Raw genomic sequence first — 21,628 nt, 5'->3', positions numbered from 1 at the left:
GGTCCTCCACCAGCGGCTGCCGCTACCCCTACCTCTCCAGCGCCGGCGGCTCCCTCGCTGCCTGCCGCCATCACGTCTGGTCCCTCTCCGTCCACCGAGCCGAGCCCAGCAATGACAGCGGCCGCGGCTCCCCCACTGCCTGCCGCCGCCGCGTCTGGTCCTCCGCCAGCGGCCGCCGCTACCTGCTCCAGCGCTGGAGTCCGACCTGGGGAACATGTCCTCAGTCTCTCCACAGGGGGCTCTCCGCTCACCGCGACGACCCACTCAGCACATCCCCCGGTTACCTGGATCCCATCCCACCTGTCCTCCCCGCCGATTGCGTCTCCCCCAGCTTCTTCCTGGCGACACAATCAGCCGGGGAATTCCTCCTCCTCCCGCCTTCAACTACTTAAAGACGCTGTTATCCGACGCTCTGGTCTCACCCACCCCAAGCCACCTGTGGAGCAGCCTCCAGAACCGGACAGCAGCCCCGTGACAGACACCACGGAAGCCGCCACGACTGACCACCGACCTCCCGTTGCTGCTACACCACCCCCCACTCCTGTAAATCCAACACCTACTCCACTCTTTCCCGTTACTGCCATGATCGTCGGCGACTCCATCGTCCGGCGCATACGCTTTGCGAACGCGGTCACGCACTGCTTCCCAGGAGCCACGGCCCCTACCATCCTGGACAAACTTCCGCGTCTCCTGGAGTCAGCCCCCCCAACAATAACAAAAGTAATTATTCACTGTGGCTCAAATGACACCGCCAACACCCAGCTCGAACAAATAAAACCACATTTCAACCACCTCTTCAAGCTCCTCAATAGCTGGGGTAAATCTGTATTTTTCTCTGGTCCACTCCCCACATTCGGCCGCCGTGCAGGTCGTTTCAGCAGGATTTTCCATCTCCACTCCTGGCTCCAAACTGTCTCTGCTTCTAATAACTTCTCCTTCATTCACAACTTCGATCTGTTCTGGGAGCGCCCTGCTTACTACGCACGCGATGGTCTTCACCTGAGCACCCTGGGTTCCCGCATGCTGGCCTCCAACTTCCACCACTCAGTAAATGCACAGGACTGACTGTTTACCTCACGCGCCTCCCCCTCTGAATCCTCCCCCCCTACCCTCCCACACACCTCATGCCCCTGCCTGCCTGTGTCCCCCCCCTCCCCTCCCATCCCCTCTACAAATCCTCCCTCTCCCCAATCCCCTGCACCCCCCCCCTGTCCCATCACCTGTTCCCCGATTCAGACCATAAACATCATCATCAGGCCCAGGGCAAAAAGACCACGCCCTCACCGAGCGCCTCGAACCCTCTGCTCAATACCCACCTCCAGCCTCCACAACCATCACCTCACCCCCCCTGTTGCCCCATCCATCTCTTTTGCACTTTTGAACACTCGATCCCTCTCCAACAAAGCTCCTCTCATATCTGAACTATTACTGGACAACAACATTGACCTCCTTCTCCTCACTGAAACCTGGCAACAACCTTCTGATTTCTTTTCCCTCAACCAAGCCACTCCCCCCACCTACAGTTACATCGCTAAGCCACGCCTTTCTGGGCGTGGCGGGGGCATCGCAGTCATCCATAAACGAACCCTCTCTGTCACTGAACTTAACCTTAACCTCCCACCCACCTCATCATTTGAATATCTTGCCCTCTCTCTCCCCAATTCCATAACTACACTCCTACTCTACCGCCCCCCGAAGCCCCACCCATCCTTTCTGACTGAACTGTCTGAGCTCCTCACCATCGCCTCTTCCCTCTCCACCCGACTCTTGCTAACAGGTGACTTTAACATCCATGTCGACCTCCCCAGCGCCCCCCTCACGTCCGACCTACTCTCCCTCCTCGACTGCTTTCAATACACTCAACACATCCACTTCCCTACCCATGTAAAAGGCCACACCCTCGACCTCGTCTGCTCCTCCTCCCTACCTATATCCAGCCCCCACCCCCTCACCTTTCCTCTCTCTGACCACCACTGTATCCTCTTTTCCGTCCCTCTGCCCTCATCTCACAATCTCCAGAAACGTTCCATCTCCTTCCGTAACATTAAATCTGTTGACCCACTTACACTCTCCCAGTCCATATCCTCCGCTCTCCCCCCCGCTGACCTAGCCCCTTCCACCCCCGAAGACTATGCCACCATGCTGAATCACACTCTCTCCAACTGTCTCGACTCCCTGGCCCCCTGGAAAACAACCACAGTCTCCTTTGTCACCTCCGCCCCCTGGTACACCCCCGAACTGCGCAATATGAAACAAACCGGCCGTCAACTGGAAAGATTGTACAGGAAAACCCACCTCACCGTCCATGCTCAGGCCTACAAGAGTCACATCTCCTCCTACCGTGATGCTCTCCAAGCCGCCAAGACTTCCCACTTCTCCACCGTTATCAACAGCTCTAATCACAACCCTCGCATCCTTTTCTCCACAGTCAAGAAGCTTCTTCATCCTTCAAACAACAACCCACCCTCCTCCACTAACCTCTGCAACTCCTTCCTCCACTCCTTCAGCAACAGGATCTCCCAAATCAACACCTCACTGGCCGCCTCCATCTCTGACCCCTCTGCCCCAGCACCCCCTCCAATCACCCTCCCCCTCCCTGACCACCTGATCACTGCCTTCACCCCAGTCACCTCCTCCCTTATCTCTGACATCATTTCTGCCTCCAAGACCACCACCTGTTCCCTGGATCCTCTCCCCACCCCCCTAACTAAGGCCTGCCTTCCTCCCCTCCTCCCCCACCTCACCACCCTCTACAATCAGTCCCTGTCCCTTGGCTATGTTCCCTCCATCTTTAAACTTGCATCTGTCACTCCCATTCTCAAAAAGCCTTCCCTTGACCCAGCAATCCTATCCAACTACCGCCCCATCTCCAACCTTCCATTTCTATCCAAAACCCTTGAGCGTGTTGTCTCCGCTCAACTCCACTCTCATCTTCAGTTCAACAATCTCTATGATCCCTTCCAATCTGGTTTCCGTCCCCTCCACAGCACTGAAACTGCCCTGGTTAAAGTCATCAACGACCTACTCATCTCCGCAGACTCCGGTGCCCTCAACATCCTGCTGCTCCTGGACCTCAGCGCGGCCTTTGACACGGTCAACCACTCCATTCTGATCCAAAGGCTGCGCCAGCTGGGTGTTGAGGGCACCGCACTGGACTGGCTCACCTCATATCTCACTGACAGACAACATTTCATCTCCCTCTCCGGACACACCTCACCCCTCTCCCCTGTCACACAGGGCGTCCCCCAAGGCTCTGTCCTTGGCCCCCTCCTCTTCATCTGTTATCTGCTCCCTCTTGGCCACATCATCCGCAACTTCAAACTGGACTTCCATTTCTATGCCGACGACATTCAAATCTACCTCTGCACCAATACCACAAATCCTACCCAGAACCCACCTCTCGCCCACATTGAAACCTGCATCTCTGCAATAAAATCATGGTTAACCCACAACTTTCTCAAACTCAATGCTGACAAGACTGAACTCCTCCTCATTGGCACCAAATCCGCCCTCCGTACATCTGGTCCCATCTCACTCACCATTGATAATGCAACCATCACCCCCTCCCCTCTCGCACGTAACCTTGGTTTCATCCTGGACCCCACCCTGTCATTCGATCCTCACGTCAACTCAGTCATTAAAACCTCATACCTGCACCTCCGCAACATCGCCAAAATCAAAAACTGTCTTTCCCCCCCAGCTGCTGAATCCCTCATTCATGCCTTCATCTCCTCCCGTCTTGACTATTGCAACTCTCTCCTCACTGGCATCACCGCTCACTCCCTCCACAGACTCCAGATGGTCCAGAACTCTGCTGCCCGCCTACTCACACACACTCGGTCCCGTGATCACATTACTCCTGTCCTTCACTCCCTCCACTGGCTCCCTGTCAAAGATCGCATCACCTTTAAAATCCTCCTCCTCACCTACAAAGCCCTCAACTCCCTGGCCCCCCCATATCTAGCTGACCTCCTCACCTGCCACCGCCCCACCCGAACCCTCCGTTCCTCCACTACCTCTTCCCTCACTGTACCACAATCCAAGCTAAAAACATACGGCGATCGTGCCTTCTCCCGGACTGCACCCCGCCTCTGGAACTCCCTTCCCCAGCCCATCAGAGACTCTCCATCACTTCCCCTCTTCAAATCCCGACTGAAGACTTTCCTTTTCACCCAAGCATTTAACCTCCCCTACCCATAAGTTTTTTATTTATTTTTTATTTATATTCTTTGTGTTGTATTTTACTGCATCTGTAAAGCGTCTTTGGGTCACTGAAAAAGCGCTATACAAAATTAATGAATTATTATTATTATTATTATTACTGGTATTACTGAACCAGGCCACTTAGATCTTCATATATTCAGAAGAGAACTCTAAAAAAGTATATGAAATACCAAGACAATATATGTCTGGAATATCTATGAATAATTGTATAAAGGCTGCATGGTGTAGTAGTGTAAAAAGTAAAGTGGTGTTGGTTATAAATTGTTGTAAGCAGGTGGAAAAATAGCCACAGCAGATGGAAGTACAGGTGTTTTTAGACATAGTATTATTACAGCAGTAGTAACAGTATGGGTAGACAGTGACGCAAGGCAATTTTATTTGTATAGCCCGTTTTTACAAACAGTTTGTCTCAAAGGGCTTTACATGGCATCACAACAACATCCTCTGCCCTTAGACCCTCACATCCACTGAGGAAAAACTCCATAGAAAACCCTTTTAACAGGGAAAAATCGGAGAAACCTCAGGGTGAGCAACAGAGGAGGGATCCCTCACCCAGGACGGACAGACGTGCAATAGATGTTGTTACAGACAAGAAAACAGTTTATAACAGAGAATGTGGTTAGCATGGAAATGTTAACAAGAGCTGAAGAAGGAAGCTTCTGGTAGGCAAGGGAGGCAGGGAGAGCAGGCCACCTTAACACTAGTACTGTAGATAGAATAGAATAGAATAGAATAGAATAGAATAGAATAGAATAGAATAGAATAGAATAGAATAAACTTTATTGTCCCACAGGGGAAATTTGTTGTGGACTCAAGTGCATGGTAAAAGCTGCCTTAATATACATAAAATACATAAATGACAGTTTGAAACATACATATATACACACACTCATGACACACCCAGTTAGGGGTTAAAAAGATTAAAAAGTAACAAACAAGCATCAGTTATTGCACATCTCCCAGATAATAGTTGCAGTAGCAGCAGTGATATTAATAGTTAATGGTCGTGCAATAATCATATGGAGGCACAGGTGTAGTTGTTGTCGGCTATAGTTGTTATTATTTTTTAACTTTATCATAATTCTTCTCATTATTAGTTTCATTATTAGCAGATAAGAAGTTGTCATAGTAACTACTAGTAAGTCGTAGTGGTGCTAGTAGAGGTGTGTAGTCCTGTTGGTTGTGGTAATTGTTGCACAAGTGCAGTGGGTCCATTGAAGTGTGGGTCGACAGCGCTCTGTCCAGGCGTGATAATCCAATCTCCCCAGCAGTTAGTCAGACAGCTCTCCAGACAGCCGCGGTGCTGATAAAGGCTTTTGTCCGCCTGAAGCTGATGGGTCTGATCTGTTTCTGTGGTTCTCTCTGACGGTTCGTCAAAGCTTCAAATTAAAGGCTCGGACTACCTTCAACAAAACTCCCAATTTAAAGCTTATGATTACTTTGATTTGGGTCTGTCAGCCTTTATCCCACGAAGTGAGATATGGATTCATTTTTCCATTAAGCGAGTGGAGCCATGGTGTGTATGTGTGTGCTGCTATGGTGTGATATAGGCTTATTGGTATTCTGATGAGCGCTGTAGATAAAACTGGCTCCATTTGCCCTGAGGGATTTGGGGGGAATCCCGTGGAGGTTTGTCTGCTGCTGTAGAGTGGTTGTGATTAGCATAAACGAGGCTAAATGTGATCCACGGAGGGCCGTCCGACTGGTGAGCAGGACATCCTTAATTCCTGGTTATAGTTTAATGCCCAGGGGCACCAAAACCAGCACTTATGTGTGTTTATGCCATTGGATAAATAGATGGTCATGTAATTTATAATTACATCTCAGGCCTCATGTCAGAGAGCCTGTTAATGGTTTAACCCAGTGTAACTTCAGATGAGATCACAGGCGGGTAGTCGACATCTTGCACAAGGGCATTTTGAGATTGTTATTGATGGACACACACTGTTTCAAATATATATTATTCTTCAAATGCCTTCAGTCTCAGTTCATGGGCCAGGCACATCCAAGAAAAACTCCTTTTACAGTTTCTGAAAAAGTGGGGGCAGAGACAAACAAACGTTCTTACACATTTCATAGCGATTGATTGCATAGGTTTTCGTCATGCTTTGTCATTTCTCTCCAGATCTGGAGGTTGCAGCAGCCTGCAGGGTGTTGGATATTTTTTGTTTTTGGCCTGAAAGTAGGTTTATAAATTGCAGAATTTTGACTCAGAGTTTCTCTAAAGGAAATCATTGAGCCCTTGATGTTAGACAATAAATAAAGAGTTATTTTTGTGATTAAACCTATTTCTTCCTTTTGAGACCTAAAAATACAATTTTAAGGAAGCAAAAAAGGAAGCAAAAAAAACTAATGAAATATTATACTTCATGTTTGTCATCATGCATAGAAAAATGAACATATGATGCATAAAGAACGAGGATGGGCTACATGGACGTCAGTTGCCTTGGTCACCTCAACCTATTGCACTCAAACGTGGGCCCCATATCTTCCTAAATCCATCTAGTCTATTATTAACTCTGTGGGTAAGCTGCTCATAGGAAGCCATCCCAGCCAGCTCCTCTCTCCATTCATTAAAACTGATAAGCTCTTTTGATTTCCAATGCCTCAACATGATTCTGCCTCCTGTTATCAGGGCCAGACTGTCCCAGGAACACACCTTTCTTCCATGGCAAATTCACTTCAAATGGCAAAATATTGGACTCACACTGAAACCACTCTCTAGTATGTAAACAGTTCCTTAATTGGTTATTAATTAATATTTTTTTTTATTTTGTCCTTTACAAAGGCCTAAAACATACTTTGTTTTATTTTAGTTTGGTGCACGTTAACAAACATTAAAAAGACAGAAGTTGTTTTTTCATCTGTAACTGGAGACGTTTTTAAATGAAATTTAGACGGTTACTAAAATGATGAATAAGCACGCAGAACAATAATCAAACAGGACATTAATGCCGGCAAATATATAAAATAAGACATCTCTGTGCTACTTTATCAGGTGTTTAATCTTAATCCAGATCTTATCATTGTGCTGCAGCTTGATTCATTTATTCAAGTGACCTTGACAGACTCTCATTGGCTGTGCTACAGTTCTTTCGTTATTCCCCGTCATGCTGCCTGAGCAGGGAGATGACAGGGCAGTAACAGTTAAGAAGAACAGCCCGACGAACCGTCACAAGCCTTATTGATGGATGATTTTGCAGCTTCTATTTTTGGCTTCCCGTGGAGCCTCCAGTTCGAATAGTGCCACTGCCAGCTGCCCACTGCCGATGCGGCACAACCGGCCTGGCTCCAGCACCCACTTCATCGGCAGATTTGTTGGCGTGCATGTTCAAAGCCACATCGTTGGCACGTAGCATGAGGTGACCCCTGCAAAAAAAGAGATAAATATCCCACCGTCCGTGATGAGTAGCCACCCCCCCTCCCTCAGGATTGATCATGCAGCCAGGCTGGTGCATAAGCACTGATCGCCTGCATACCGCACACTAAGTGCTCCAGTATGATTGATGAGGCTGGAAGAGTCATAATGCAGTGTGCCTCAACAATACTGTTCATCTGGAATAGGATCTTATCTCATGAGTGGATCCATGGAGGAAAAATAAAATGCAGAGTTTCTTCAGCAGGAGTAAATGTTGTTTTGTGTGACTTTGGATTCAGTGCCGGCTGCTGTGGCACCCCCGTCCCCTGACATTGAGTCTAATAGTGAAAGATTGTTGGGACAAAGCCTGCATTGGATCAGTGCACAGGACCCTGCTTTGCAACATGATTTATTGATGTCCCTGATGGCATCAATGGAGGACTCCAACGAATGTCACTGGCTTCTCATTCACTCAAAAGAGCCCTAATTCAGCAGGTTTCCTGCATAAATTTCCCCACCCTGCTCCATACACTCTGTGTTTAGTGAATGGAAACCAGCATGACACCATTAGTCAAATAAATAAGGTTGTAATATCACTGTAATTGTTCCTTGCTGCTGTTTGTCTCCATGGTATTAGCATGTGCTATTCTAAGGTGATCAGTATGGTGATACAGATAGGGAGGGCAACAGGTTGGTGTGAGTGATAACAGTTGTGCTTCCCAGCCGAAGACAACGTATGGTAGAAGGACAAAGAGAAAGACTATGCCGCTATTCAATGTCACCACTGAAATCTACTCTCACCAGTTATGGCTTCCTTGTCCTCCTCTGTGAAAAGATTCAGAAAAGTGTTGTTGTGTGCCTCCTCCCTCGCGTTGTCACTACTGAAAACAGTCTGGCTCTTTTTGTGGGTGTTTTTCGTGCTTGTGAGAAAATATCATGTCAAGCCAGAAACAGCCAACAGGCACTGTAGTGAAAGAATCATGCTGAGTGGACGAGTGCTGCTGAGCAAGACAAATATTTCAAGAAATGCCTCCTGTATTCTCACACCTTATTTTCCTGTGAATGTCTTTTTTTTGGTGCAGAGTCTAATGTGTCTAATCCGGCCTTTTTGCTTTTGTCCATATGTTATCACAGATGAAACGCCTCTGGCTCTGGCCTTCTCTTTGCACCTTTTCTCACCCTGTCTGCCCTCGCTATTCTTTCCCCTTTCCGTCCAATTTTCTCATGTTCCTCCCAGTGGTTCGACTCAATAATAGATGTTCATGAAGCTCAGTTCACTTCCTGAGCCTTTTCAATCATTTCTCTTGTTAATTCACTCCCAGTGCCATGCTTCTCAGCTGCATGTCTTTGTGGAGGCAGGGCCGGGCTCTCTGTCTGTGTTCACCCTGCTTACACTCTCACTCCATCAGCCAGGCGCACAGACGCTGTGACAAATTACACCCATTTGCCTCAGAGTGCAACACAGTGCATGTGTAAATGCACACACACACAGATATACATACAATCAGCAATGTAACACACAGGCCTACTGTAGCCTATAGGTCAAAACAGACATGTTTCTACAAACAAACAAGAGCACACACATAGCAGGGTATGGAGAACACACTGCAACAATGTCATGTTATCTTATTGGTTGGTTGGCTGGTTTGTTGGTTTGTGAATAGGTTGGCTCATTGGTAGGTTGGTTGGTTGGTTGGTAGGTTGGCTGGTTGGTTGGTAGGTTGGTTGGTATAGGTTAGTTGGTTGGTTGGTTGGTAGGTTGGTTGGTTGGTTGGTTGATTGGCTGGTTGGTTGGTATAGGTTGGTTGGTTGGTTGGTTGGTTGGTTGGTTGGTTGGTTGGTTGGTTGGTTGGTTGGTTGGTTGGTTGGTTGATTGGCTGGTTGGTAGGTTGGTTGGTTGGTTGATTGGCTGGTTGGTAGGTTGGTTGGTTGGTTGGTTGGTTGGCTGGTTGGTATAGGTTGGTTGGTTGGTTGGTTGGTTGGTTGGTTGGTTGGCTGGTTGGTATAGGTTGGTTGGTTGGTTGGTTGGTTGGTTGGTTGGTTGGTTGGTTGGTTGGTTGGTTGGTTGGCCGGTTGGTTGGCTGGTTGGTCGTTCGGTGAATAGGTTGGTCGGTTGGTTGATTGGTTGTTTGGCCGGTTGGTTGGTCGTTCGGTGAATAGGTCGGTCGGTTGGTTGGTTAGCAAGTTAGTTTGTGTTCTGTGCTCTGTGTTTCTGACTTTGAGGTTCCTTCTGTGTTGCCAAAAAGCTGATTTAAACCAGCTACTGCTCCTTGTCCTCTTTTTCTTTTACTTCTTACAATTAGGTAGAAACTAACTTATAACAAAGGCACTCAGCTGGTGGTCCAATAATAGAAACCACGCCTTGTCACTGTACTGTCACTATTTTCCTCCATTTAGCTAGCTGGCTAACTGCAGGGCTTCAAAGGCTAAATAAAAAAGTGATTGATCCCTACAGTCAAACACTTGAATACGTACAAAATAAGCGACCTACAAACCCAACACGGTGCCTGAAACAGAATCTGAGGACTGGTTTTACCCTGACTACATGCTCAGCACTAATGACTATGTGCAGTCAGTCTGAGTGCAAGTGAACTTAAAAAGCAGATCTCCCCTTTAACATTTTAGATGTGATCTTTAATAAAACATGATTTGACTAAACTGTAGAGTATGTTGGTTACAGATCAGGGTGAAACTACATGTTTTTTCTGCTGAGTTTCCAATCATCTGGACAAATCAGAGGAATGTGCTCCTGTGTATGTGTGTGTGTGCCAGAGCATTTAGTTAGCCCATTTCTGATGCGACTTACTTTGCAAAAGGAGTCAGGGTATTATGTTTTATTCATTAGCAGCAGAGTGTCGGGTTGCTAGGTTGTGACAGCCAGGTTCTGGGTACTGATTGAAGGTACGACTCAAACCAGCACAGCTCTTAAACAGCACCATGTTATGTCTTTTATCTGCTTTTTTTTTCTAACATTGAAAAACATAATTTTTACTCTGCCTTGCTTGCAGCTGTAAGGATCCACATTACAGCAGTATGTGAAGTACCCTCCCTGTCTTCAAAGTCAGTATGTAATATATTAAAACCATGAGTTTGTGTTTTATTTATTATTCAGATTCAAGGGGCTTTATCTGGCAAATTTGTCCTAATGTGACATTACCAGTGATCAACAATAACCCAGACACTTAAGCTTTGATAGTTTGGGTTTGTCTGCCTGAAGGATCATCTCAGGAAAGACGAGCAGTCATAAATCAAAGATGACCATATGTGTTATCTCCTCATATGGGTCTGGAGTGGGCTCGGTGGATTAGAGACGTGACAGGCTTGGTTAATGGAAGACAGGGTCCAGGTCCTCTGTCCTGGTAGCCTGTGTGATTGAGTATGGAGGAATATGATTAATGATTCAGAGGCTGAGTTTAAATAGTCAGAGCTTTAGGGTTCTGCTGTGGTGTTATTTAAATCCTGCTGAGGATGAAGACGAAAGAGACGGAGAAGCTTTTCATGGTAAAGAAAATTAGAGATTACTGATAGAGGCCAATCCTTGGCAGTTTTTGAAGATTAATTGTCTGTGCGTCCTTTGCTTCCATCTCTCTAACTAGATGTTCAACAGATTTCTCTCCTCACCTTCCTCTCCAATCGCCTTCTCCGTTGCCCATCTTGGTAATGGAAACTTGGTTTCCATAGTTACTGAAGGACACAGGAGCTAAATGATGGCCACAACAACATCTAGGTCACATAGGCCACTTCAGAAAGTGTGTTTTGTGCGTCTTTTTTTAGGGGTTTATCAGAACAATACAGGCTCAATCACAACACTGACGGTTGTTTCCCTCCTGAGCAGCCTATTGTAGAGACCTCATGAATACCCAGCTCTGTACATTTAATTTTCTTTTGCCTTGAGGCTTTTCTTTGATATAAGTCGGATGCTCATTCAGGAGGGAGGGCGCATCTGCAGCACTGTTGCTTATTAGAATACATTTCAACAATGTACATACAGTATACACAATGGCAGTTTAAAAGCAGCTGCAGTCTTTAATAAATGAATTTGTTCATACTGAGCTGTATGGATCCATTCTTTCACAGAGTAGCATCCAAGGATAAGCCGGGCAATATTCTCCATTTTTCTTATTTTCAACAAATCCCATTAAAAAAGGAGTAAAAACATCAATGAACTCGATCCTACCAACTGGTATTGTCAGATATATCTTTTTCCTTTCTCCCGTAGAGCTACACTCTTTTCAAAAAAATATTAAAACGCATCATTGAGCTCCACTGTTGCACTGCACGACATGTTCTTTCATAACTGCAAACACGGGGCACCCTAGTGTTTTTTTAATCCTTTTTAGGCCTGCTGCCATAAACACTCAGAAGCAAACCAAATATGTAATACTGTAATACTACTCCGCTGCTGAAAATGGTCCCCAAAGAATATGCTGTGTCTTCCTGTCTTCATAACATTTGGTGAAAACTACTGTGAGAAAACAAATCTGCTTATCTGTGACCCATTTTCATCTTCTGCAGGAACAATATGATTTGAGAAGTCAAAGTGTTGGGTTTTCGTCTCCTCGTGGGATTTGTTGATAATCAGAAAATTACAGACTATAGTCAGTCTGAACCAATAAGTTGATAATAACAATAATAATATTCATTAAAATCACATTCTCTCCCTTTCCACAGCCTATTGTCCCATGGCAGCCAGGAACATGCTACATAATGTCATTCAGACAGGGATTTAAATGACGGCAGCTTTGTGTGTTAATGCATCATCTTTTCTCAGCTGAATGCATGGAAATGAGTCAATGGGAGCTCCGCTAATGTGTCACATTAGCCGTGTTTAACAGTGTCAATAAAGGATGGAGGAGAGGGAGCAAAGGGGAAATTAATAAATCCTTCCACGTCCCTCCCTCTATGACTTTCTTGCTGTCTGGATAACATAATAGGACCGATATTCCCCACAGGCACCTGCTAATGGCTTGTCACTACACGGCTTCCTTATGGGACTGAGCCCAAGAAAGAGAATCTGTCAGGCTGTCTGAAATGGTTTTAGCATGCTAAGTAGGCTTTTTTGACACTGTGACTAATAATCACAGTGTCAAAATAGCCACAATTTGTAAAAATGTCTTTTTTTGTCCTGTTGCGCTTGAAAACGGACATACAGTATTCTTGGCAACCATGGATCTTATTATCATTATCATATTATTTTTCTAAATATGGAGAATTGTCAAAATTATTAAAGCTTTCTGAGAATTAAATAAATTGATACATTCAGTGATTTTTGTGGTGTTGTTTTTGTAATAGAATAATTGCTTGTTGTTTTAAAACCCAGGTGGAGAGTGAACTCGCTGATGCATTTAAAACTGATCCAGCTTTGTTTGAACTGCGTCTAAAGGCAGACACAGCTGCTACTTCAGTGCTACACAGCTACACACAGTGGAGCCCGTCTGGTGAATAATGCAGTTAATAAAGCAATCTAGTTAAACCAGATGACTGACAAACACAGTGGTTCATTAGATTAAAGGCTGAAGGGTGTAGTGGATGTAATGAATGATAAGCCTACATGTCTCGCCTGAACACACGAGCAGTCGGTTTCAGCTGACGTGCTTGTGGTGCTTATGTTTGCATTTGCAGAGCAGGATTTGTGGGAAAATGATGTAAAAATGGATGCCATGCTTTATCACTTTATCACTCCTCTCTTCGTTTTATTACTGGAGATGTGTTCCGAACCCATCACTGTGTTCTTTATAATAAGGTTGGCTGGCCATCCTTAAGTGTAAGGAGGGAACAACATTGCATGGTTTTTATTTACAAAGCTTTACTTGAAATCTTACCTGTTTATTTTACCAGCTTAATCTCACTTAGAATGTGTAACTTGCACACTTGTTCACAGGACACCTTGGTTTTACAAATTCCCAGTATCAGGACAGAATTGGGGAAGACTGCCTTTCAGTTTTATGCCCCCCAAAAGTGGAATAACCTACAAAACTGTCTGAAACTGGATCATCTTATTTCCTTAGATAGTTTTAAAAACTTATTATCGAATGTTTTACAACCTGTATGTAATTGTGGATCATGACCTTGTATATTGTATAATTGTGTTTTTGTAATCAGGGCGTCATTGAAAAAGAGAGCTCGCTCTCAATTGACCTTCCCTGAATAAATAAAGGAGAAATTAAAATGAAAGTACATGTCCTTTATTATCATGTGCTAACTGTCCGGTCTCTTCTCTTTCCATCCTCAGGTGTTCTAGCATTCCTAGCACTGCCAGTAGGACTGGTGTCATCAGCACAGGAGCTGTACCTCAGCCAGACGTCCCAGGACTCTGTCTCCATGGCAGCCGCCCACAGCAACCCCCTGTCTCCCCCTGAACACGCCCGCCCCAGCTGGCATCAGGAAGGCTCCAGCAGCGGCGAGTGGTCGTCCGAAGGCGGCACCCGACCCACAAACATCGTCCTCCCCACCGTGGCCCGGCTACACACCGCCACCAAAACCTCCGGCCTGGCCCGTGAAGATCCCCCTCCCATTCACGACACAAATACTGTCACCCCGAACACTGTGAGCGCCGAAAGCTGGGTTAACCAGCCCCAGGGGCCGAGCTCTGATATTGTAAACCAAGGCCACATGCAGAAATTGGTCAGGGCACCTCAAGTCCATAACCCAGTTACAGTCAGCACTAAGCAGGCCAGCAGCAGCAGCAGCAGCAGCAGCAACAGCAGCAGCCCTACATTTCTCAGCACATGGGTCCCAAATATAGCTGTGGAATCTACTGCCAGAGGTGCTCCAAACCCCCTGGCTCTCATGTCCAGCTCTGGATCAGACAGAGGAGATACACTCACTGCACATCATCATGTAGAGCCTCAGAAGCTGGTGGTGGAGGAGCCCACCGACCCCACCGATCCGCAGCCCTCCCCGCGACCCCTTTCATCCATAGATGCCGACCCCGCGCGTCGCGGCCTGAAACTCAGGGAGCGTGATGGGAGCGTTGCTGCACACCACACCATTACCCTGAGGGAGGTGAACGGAGCAGATGAGACCCCCACCAATGAGCTGGAGGTCGACTCAACGGCGGTTTCTTCAGTCAAGAGCCCGTCAGATAGTCAGACTTCCACGGCGTCCACACCAGCCCTGTCCACTGAGCCGAGCCTAAAAACCCAGGTTCCCACAGTCAACCACACTGTACCCATCACTGATGATCAGGTTGTTCAAGGTAACGGCACAGACAATCCCGCCACGGGACGGTCCATGAAGGATGAAACCACACGTGGAGGCCTGTCCCCCGGCAACGTCTCGGTGGAGGTGGAGCCGGCTCGGGGGAACGGCTCGGAGGCTCCTTCCACAGCCAGCAAGAACTTTCTGAACAGGCAGGTGCCCGCCACCACCCAGGAGCCCTGGACCCCCAGCAACAGCTCGGGCCCCACCGTCGACTCCCCGCCATCACGCATGACCATCTGCCTGAGCAGGATGGACATCGTGTGGATCGTGCTGGCCATCAGCGTGCCTGTGTCCTCATGTTGTAAGTAGCCTACAGTCAGAGCAGCCAGTAAAAGATTCAATAAAGCTGCTAAATTACTTTACTTGGATGGACGTTATTTAAAAATGGTTGCTATACAAAGGAATAGTTGGATATTTTCAGAAACTGGCTTATTTGCTTTATCTGTGCTTTGAATTTGAATCATGTCCAGCCCACACAAATATGCAGGTATGCTTGTCTTTTAGACATATATCAATTTATATATCATATTCATAACTCTTGGAATGTATTTTCAAATGATTCCTTTAGTCTGGTGTTATCTTTAGACAGACACCAGACACCCTTGAGCTCCTGATCTCACTGCTTTAAAGTCGACAGCACAATACTGACAGCAAAGGACCAGAAGTCTTTTCTATCAAGCACCTTTGGCAAAATACATCATTTACACTGTGATCCATTAAAGATGGAGCAATAAGTATTTATTCCCTTTGATAAGGTGTTTTTTCTGTTATGATATCCAAACTTTTGTCCTTGCCATTTGGTTTTAAGAGACTGACAACATAGTTGTTTCAGAAAACTGAAAATGATAACATGGCACATCACCATTTGCTGGAAAATGTTTTTCTCTTTTCCACCACAGTTTATTCCACCAGTGGCATATATTTTCCAGAAACGTGACAGTCTCTACCTGAGCAGCTCATGTGGGTGCTTTCAGAGGCTATTTGAAGCAGCAGCTCTTCCAACTAACTGCTCTAACCCTCAATTTCCTTTATTCTGCCTCCGCCTGCCGTAGCTGTGCTGTTGACCATGTGCTGCATGAGGAGGAAGAAGAAGTCGTCAAGTCAGGAGAACAACCTCAGCTACTGGAACAACGCCATCACCATGGACTACTTCAGCAGACACGCCGTGGAGCTGCCCAGAGAGATACACACTCTGGAGAGCGAGGTACAAACTAACTGGCACGGTGTCTCTGTTGGTACACAACACTGCACACTCAGGTGGTGGGATATTTGGGTGGGACTCGATGTTTCACCATCAGTCAGCAGAATGCTTTTAATGAGTATGGAAAGAACAAGAGGATCCATGTCCAATCTTCTCTGTCAGCAAAGCCCCATGGCCTGCTGAAGAGCACTTGAGCATGACACAGTATTACTATGATTTATAGGGATGCTGTCCTTGCAAGAATACGTTAAGAGTACTTCTAAGTAATTCTTTGACAGTTTTTCACACCATTCTTTGAATTCCCTTGAATTGAGAATCTGAGAAAAGCAGAACAGCATTCATATGAATGCATACTTTGTGAATGTATGTTCCACACCCATCCACTTCATGTCTTCTCTCTGCAACATTTATAACCTTTATATTAACTGAGTGTTTGAGTAAGTGCAGGCCAATAATGCAGCATTATTGCAGATGTATAGTCCTGTGAACGCAGGCCATGTTAGGTTGCAGTCTTTATTAATCCCATCTGCCTGCATTGATTTACTGGTTTATTTGAGCGTCTTGCACCAAGAGGTGTCCAGTCAATATGAGCTCTCAAGAAAGCAACAAAGATGATGACCATCTTCTTGGTCATCGTCTTTGTTGTCTTGTCTTGTCTTGTCGCAGCAAATTGTATGAAACAGAACCACAGATTCAGAAGGTCAGGTGTTAATATCAGAAACGATACAGAATATTTGGTCTTTACAAAATCTCATTAAATCACTCATCATTAAAAAAACAAAAACACATTTAGGATTCTTAAAGGGATAGTTCAACATTTTGGCAAATTGGCCCATTGCCATAATCGCTACAGTCATAGCAGTAGGTTCGTTACCTTTATTTGTCGGTGCAAGCTATTTTTAGAACGGCGGAGCAGAGCCGCGAGCTGCTCAGAGCTACGCTACGGAGGCTCATGGGATTTCTTGGTTTCCCTCATCAAACTCATCAAATACACAATCCAACAACTCCACAACGCTCTGGTGGACAAGTTGTGACCTGCACATTCACCACGCTATGAGATAATAACAGAACATTACCAGACAGAGTTGTTTTAGAGGTAAATTCATGCAAAACTGCTGATGCGCGCTGCCTTCAGGGACAGTTTTTCAGCAAGCAGTCTCTGCATTTACCTCGAAAACGAATCCCATGAGCCTCCGTAGCGTAGCTCTGAGCAGCTTATGGCTCTGCTCCGCCGTTCTAAAAATAGCTTGCACCGACAAATCAAGGTAACGAACCTACTGCTATGACTATAGCAATTATGGCAATGGGCCAATTTGCCAAAATGTTGAACTATCCCTTTAAAAGTAATTTTAAGAACAACACAGTTGCTCGTCAGGAATGGCCACCACTTCCTTCATACTTTGTATCTGTATCAAGTTTAGCACTCTGCACTGTGCTTTATATATCTGATAGTTGGGCTTATGCTCTTCTTTACATATTTCATTATTTAACCTATAGTTTTGGTTTATGCCGTAGCTTCATAAAGAGACATATTTTCTCATGTAACCTTCAAAGGCCAAAGGTTTTCATACTGATAATGCACTTCAGCTGGAGAACAGCTTGTGCACTTTCTTGGTGCATTACAGCACCATCTGTTGGATGTGGTAGTCTATGACAGGGGTATGGGTTTCAATGAGTACCAAACCTGCAATCTCCCTCCTCCTCTCGTCATTTTGCGTTGCCATTGCTTTGTTCAGTTTGCATGTGTGTGTTTTTTATCGTCTTCTGCCCAGTGACCATTTCAATCTTTTCTGTCTCTTTCATTCCTCTGCTGCCTGTGGGGGCATCAGGAGGGGGAAGCTGAGGTTGGATCATGTATAGGATGCCCCTGGTGACACCCAGGTGTTGTTGTTTTTCCCTGCGTCTGTAGTGCAGCAGCCTTATAGCTTCCCCGCTGCTATAGGTCAAATGAGAGAGCTCTGGGGGAAGTGATCATAAAGAAGTATTAATTTGATTTGATTGGATCCCGCTGATAAAATGGCCTCATCGCTGCTGTAAAACAAATGATTTCCCTTTTCTCACCTCTCTCCTTCGGCACTGCCTCATTACTGCTGACTCACCGTAAACAACCCCCGCTCCCCCTTACATTAAGTCCCTCTCTTACTGTACCTTGTTTCTTCTGAGTCATCTCTCCCTTTTGTCTCTGCAATCATCAAGCTTTTACATCCTCGTCCTCCCCTCCGCCTCCCTCTTACCTCTCTGTTCATCTCGCTTTGTCAGATATCTTTGTTCACCATCTCCTTTAAAAGCCCCGCGGCGCACAAAACCCATATTTTATTCTGTTCGCCTTCCACACCAAATTGTGTGACTCTGCTCCTCACCTGTAGACTGACTTAGAAACAGTAGACTGCAGTGCACTCCTTAATGGTGAATCACAGCTATTGTTTAACACTTTAACACCTGGGTTAATTTCCTTTCTGTGTGTGTGTGTGTGTGTGTGTGTGTGTGTGTGTGTGTGTGTGTGTGTGTGTGTGTGTGTGTGTGTGTGTGTGTGTGTGTGTGTGTGTGTGTGTGTGTGTGTGTGTGTGTGTGTGTGTGTGTGTGTGTGTGTGTGTGTGTGTGTGTGTGTGTGTGTGTGCATCTGCAGGAGCAGGACACCTGTCTACCCCCTAATGGAGACTACAGCGGCAGCAGCGTGGTCCTGGTTAACCCTTTCTGCCAGGAGACCCTCTTCATCAACAGAGACAAAGCTTCTGCCATCTAGAGACAGAAAGGAGAGCTTCTCCTCTCCTACCCCCCCCCCAACCCCCCTGCTGTTGTTGTCTATTTTATATATGTGGTAAATATTCAGAGACTTTGACTTTATACTGTATATTATAAACACAAAGAGCAACCAGAAAGGAGAGTGATGTAAACAGACACTATTTACTATGAGGATGCACCTGCATATTTTTCTGATGTACATTTTCTACAAAAGGCTTAATTGTGATAAAAAGGTTTTTATTGTCTTTATAAAATACAGAGTATATGTGGTTTTGTTTCATTACAGTGGCTTGATGGTGAGTGCACTGTGGATGTTGCCACATGAAATCTGCTTTAGAGAGAGAAACGTGCTACAAAAGCATTTAAGCTGTTCTTTGTAATTTTATTTTTTTTTTCCTTTTAAAAATCAATCCCAAAATACTTATAGCCTGTTGAACTTGAATATAGCACCTAAAATATTTACTTGCAAATTACTGTGTATGAAATCAGGGTCTGTATTTATCAAACTTCGAAGAAAGTTACAAATGCCATCAAGTCGGAGAACTGAATTGTCAGAGTGGAAACTATCAAATGATCGGATTATTAATGGTATGTATGTATGCTCAGGGCAGGATTGGCCAATCAGAGACAGGGATGTAACCTGCATCTGCCCCATTGTTCATTGTTTAGAAAACAACATCCTTATATTTTCTTCGGTGATATTTGAAAAGTTCATTTATTTGTGTGAAATCCTTACAATTAATATGTCAACAAACAACAGCATTCTCCTATTTTTATAATATATAATATTTTTACATAATATTAATAATAATCACAATAATAATATATTTTAGTTGTAAAGCAACAGAACAGAGAAAAACATATCTGAGATCCAACATGTCAAGCAGGTTATAAAAGGTTTCAAAAAACATTCTTTATAGGTCTATATACAGTACCTTATGCATGATGAGCAGATAACAGCAGATGGGACAACATGGAGACAAAAGGATAAGAGAAAATGGTGGAGGAGAGAAATTTGCTGATCCTAGAGAAGGTACATCAGAGACCATTATAGTATAAATTAGTACCACAGTTACAAGTGGAGACAATGAAGATGCATGGAATGAATGAAAATGTGGGATAACACATTATCAAATGTAAGTAACAGTGTAAACCTGAACCTAAATCTGATTATGACTTTTAGAGTTAATGTATTGTTCATCATGGCCAAAAATATTGACATTTCAAAACCAAAAGTGTATGTGTCTGTCCTTAAGTGGTCTACACAGAAGGTCACCTTTTAACTAAATTGAAAGGACCTCTCTTAAATTTAAGATAATTTTGTGTCGTAAAAAATTGGAGTAATTGATTTTATACTTAAGTTTGAAAGTAGGAGTAAAAGTGAAGGACTGTCATTTTTCTCTCTCAGCAGTTTGATAAATACGAGCCCAGATTTTTAATGGTTAATTAGAGTGGACTATTTGAATGGTATGTGGGGTCTACATCTGGCAGGACTGAATGATGGTGCATCAGTCAGTCACATGGAGCTGACTAAAAATGGCTTTTCGCCCTCATGTGTCACCAGCTTCTCTTAAGGGGGACCACATAGATGTCTTAAATTCTTTATGTTGGCCCTTTATATATCAGTATGTGTATGTGTGAATGCCTTGTTCATGCATGTTAGCGTACTGTATGAGTGTGCAGTAGAGTGTGGGCGAATGAGTTGAAATGTGCTGCCCCCTTAACCAAATATCACTGTTACTTTAAGTCGAACAAGACTTTGTATCACTTTCAGCTCAGTTCTGTCTGTTTCTATGTGTGTGTGCCTCTGTTTGTGTGTGTGCCTCTGTATGTGTGTCTTTATGTCTGTTGTCTGTGTTGTGGAGTGGCTACAGGTTACAGCCCAGTTTGAGAAGGATTTTCTCAGCACTGTAGGAAACCATTAGACCATCCCTTGCTACTAGAAGTGTCCAACTCCACAAATAACGTGTTTGTTCATGCAATGCAAACTGTGTTTGTTGAAATGTTGAATGATAGTGAATCAGTTGCTGGACCACATAACATGTGTTAGAGGCTCTCAAAAGCCCTAAACGAAGAAAACACTGACACTTAAAATGTATGCTGAATATTTACTGTGAGAACATACGGAGGCATTTGAATATTTTGTTCATTTATCAAACCTGTGGTCCTTCGATCATCTGTTTTACTTTGCATTGCTGCAGTTTTATTCAATAATCAATGCTGCCTGCCTCTATTGTCGCTAAAGATTCTCTGCATTGTGCGATGTTGCTCTGAAATCACCGATTCATGCGGTGGTGGCGAATAACACGGTTAAACATATTGATATTTCCTGCATTGGATGCTCACAGCTGGGCTTGTTGTTTTGCACGCTGACAAAGTGGATATTTTACAAAACGTTCAGTGGCACGGTGGAGCAGTGTTCAACATTATGTATTTTTTGTACTGTAGTATACACTGTACTTTTTACTGCTGAGCAATAAAACAAATTAAAAAAAACACTGACTTTTCTGTTTGTCTTGAAGGGCAGAGCTCGGTCGACAGGCACACTTTCTCTTATTTTACAATGGCTGACTGATTTTGGACGGTTTTTCAATTTCAACTAATAAAGCTACAGTACGTGCGAGTTGGTTATCACACCTGTGGGTTATGTAACAAAGCAGTGTAAACAGTCTTGCTGACCGCAGCACATCCATTGATGTAGTGAGTGAGTGGAATTTTCTCTTTGTGCTGCATCTGGTCAAGTGACCTCCAGCCCTCAGAATATGACGTCAGTTCATTAATCTGTTTACAAGTCTGCTTTACTGCTGAGGAGAGGCTTAATTTGATGTGGGTGTAATTTATAATATAAATTGGGCATTAAACATTAAAAGTTCAACTTTTGACAATGTCTCATTTGAAAA

General features: G+C 44.8%; 1 protein-coding gene across 1 annotated transcript in view; it reads left to right on the top strand.

The window, feature by feature from the left end:
• Window positions 1-21,195, top strand: part of tmem108 (transmembrane protein 108) — a 56,255-nt gene extending 35,060 nt beyond the window's left edge. The window contains exons 3-5 of the mRNA XM_083995661.1: window positions 13,815-15,086; window positions 15,838-15,989; window positions 18,613-21,195. Of these exons, the coding sequence (XP_083851787.1) occupies window positions 13,815-15,086; window positions 15,838-15,989; window positions 18,613-18,729 (1,541 nt within the window). The 3' untranslated portion in view covers window positions 18,730-21,195. The remainder of the gene's footprint in view (window positions 1-13,814; window positions 15,087-15,837; window positions 15,990-18,612) is intronic.
• Window positions 21,196-21,628: the final 433 nt, after the last annotated feature.

This window comes from Trachurus trachurus (genome assembly GCF_905171665.1).
Source record: "Trachurus trachurus genome assembly, chromosome: 20".
NCBI classification, from domain to species: Eukaryota; Metazoa; Chordata; class Actinopteri; order Carangiformes; family Carangidae; genus Trachurus; species Trachurus trachurus.
The sequence above is the reverse complement of the archived record's forward strand: the minus strand, read 5'-3'. Positions and strand labels throughout refer to the sequence as shown.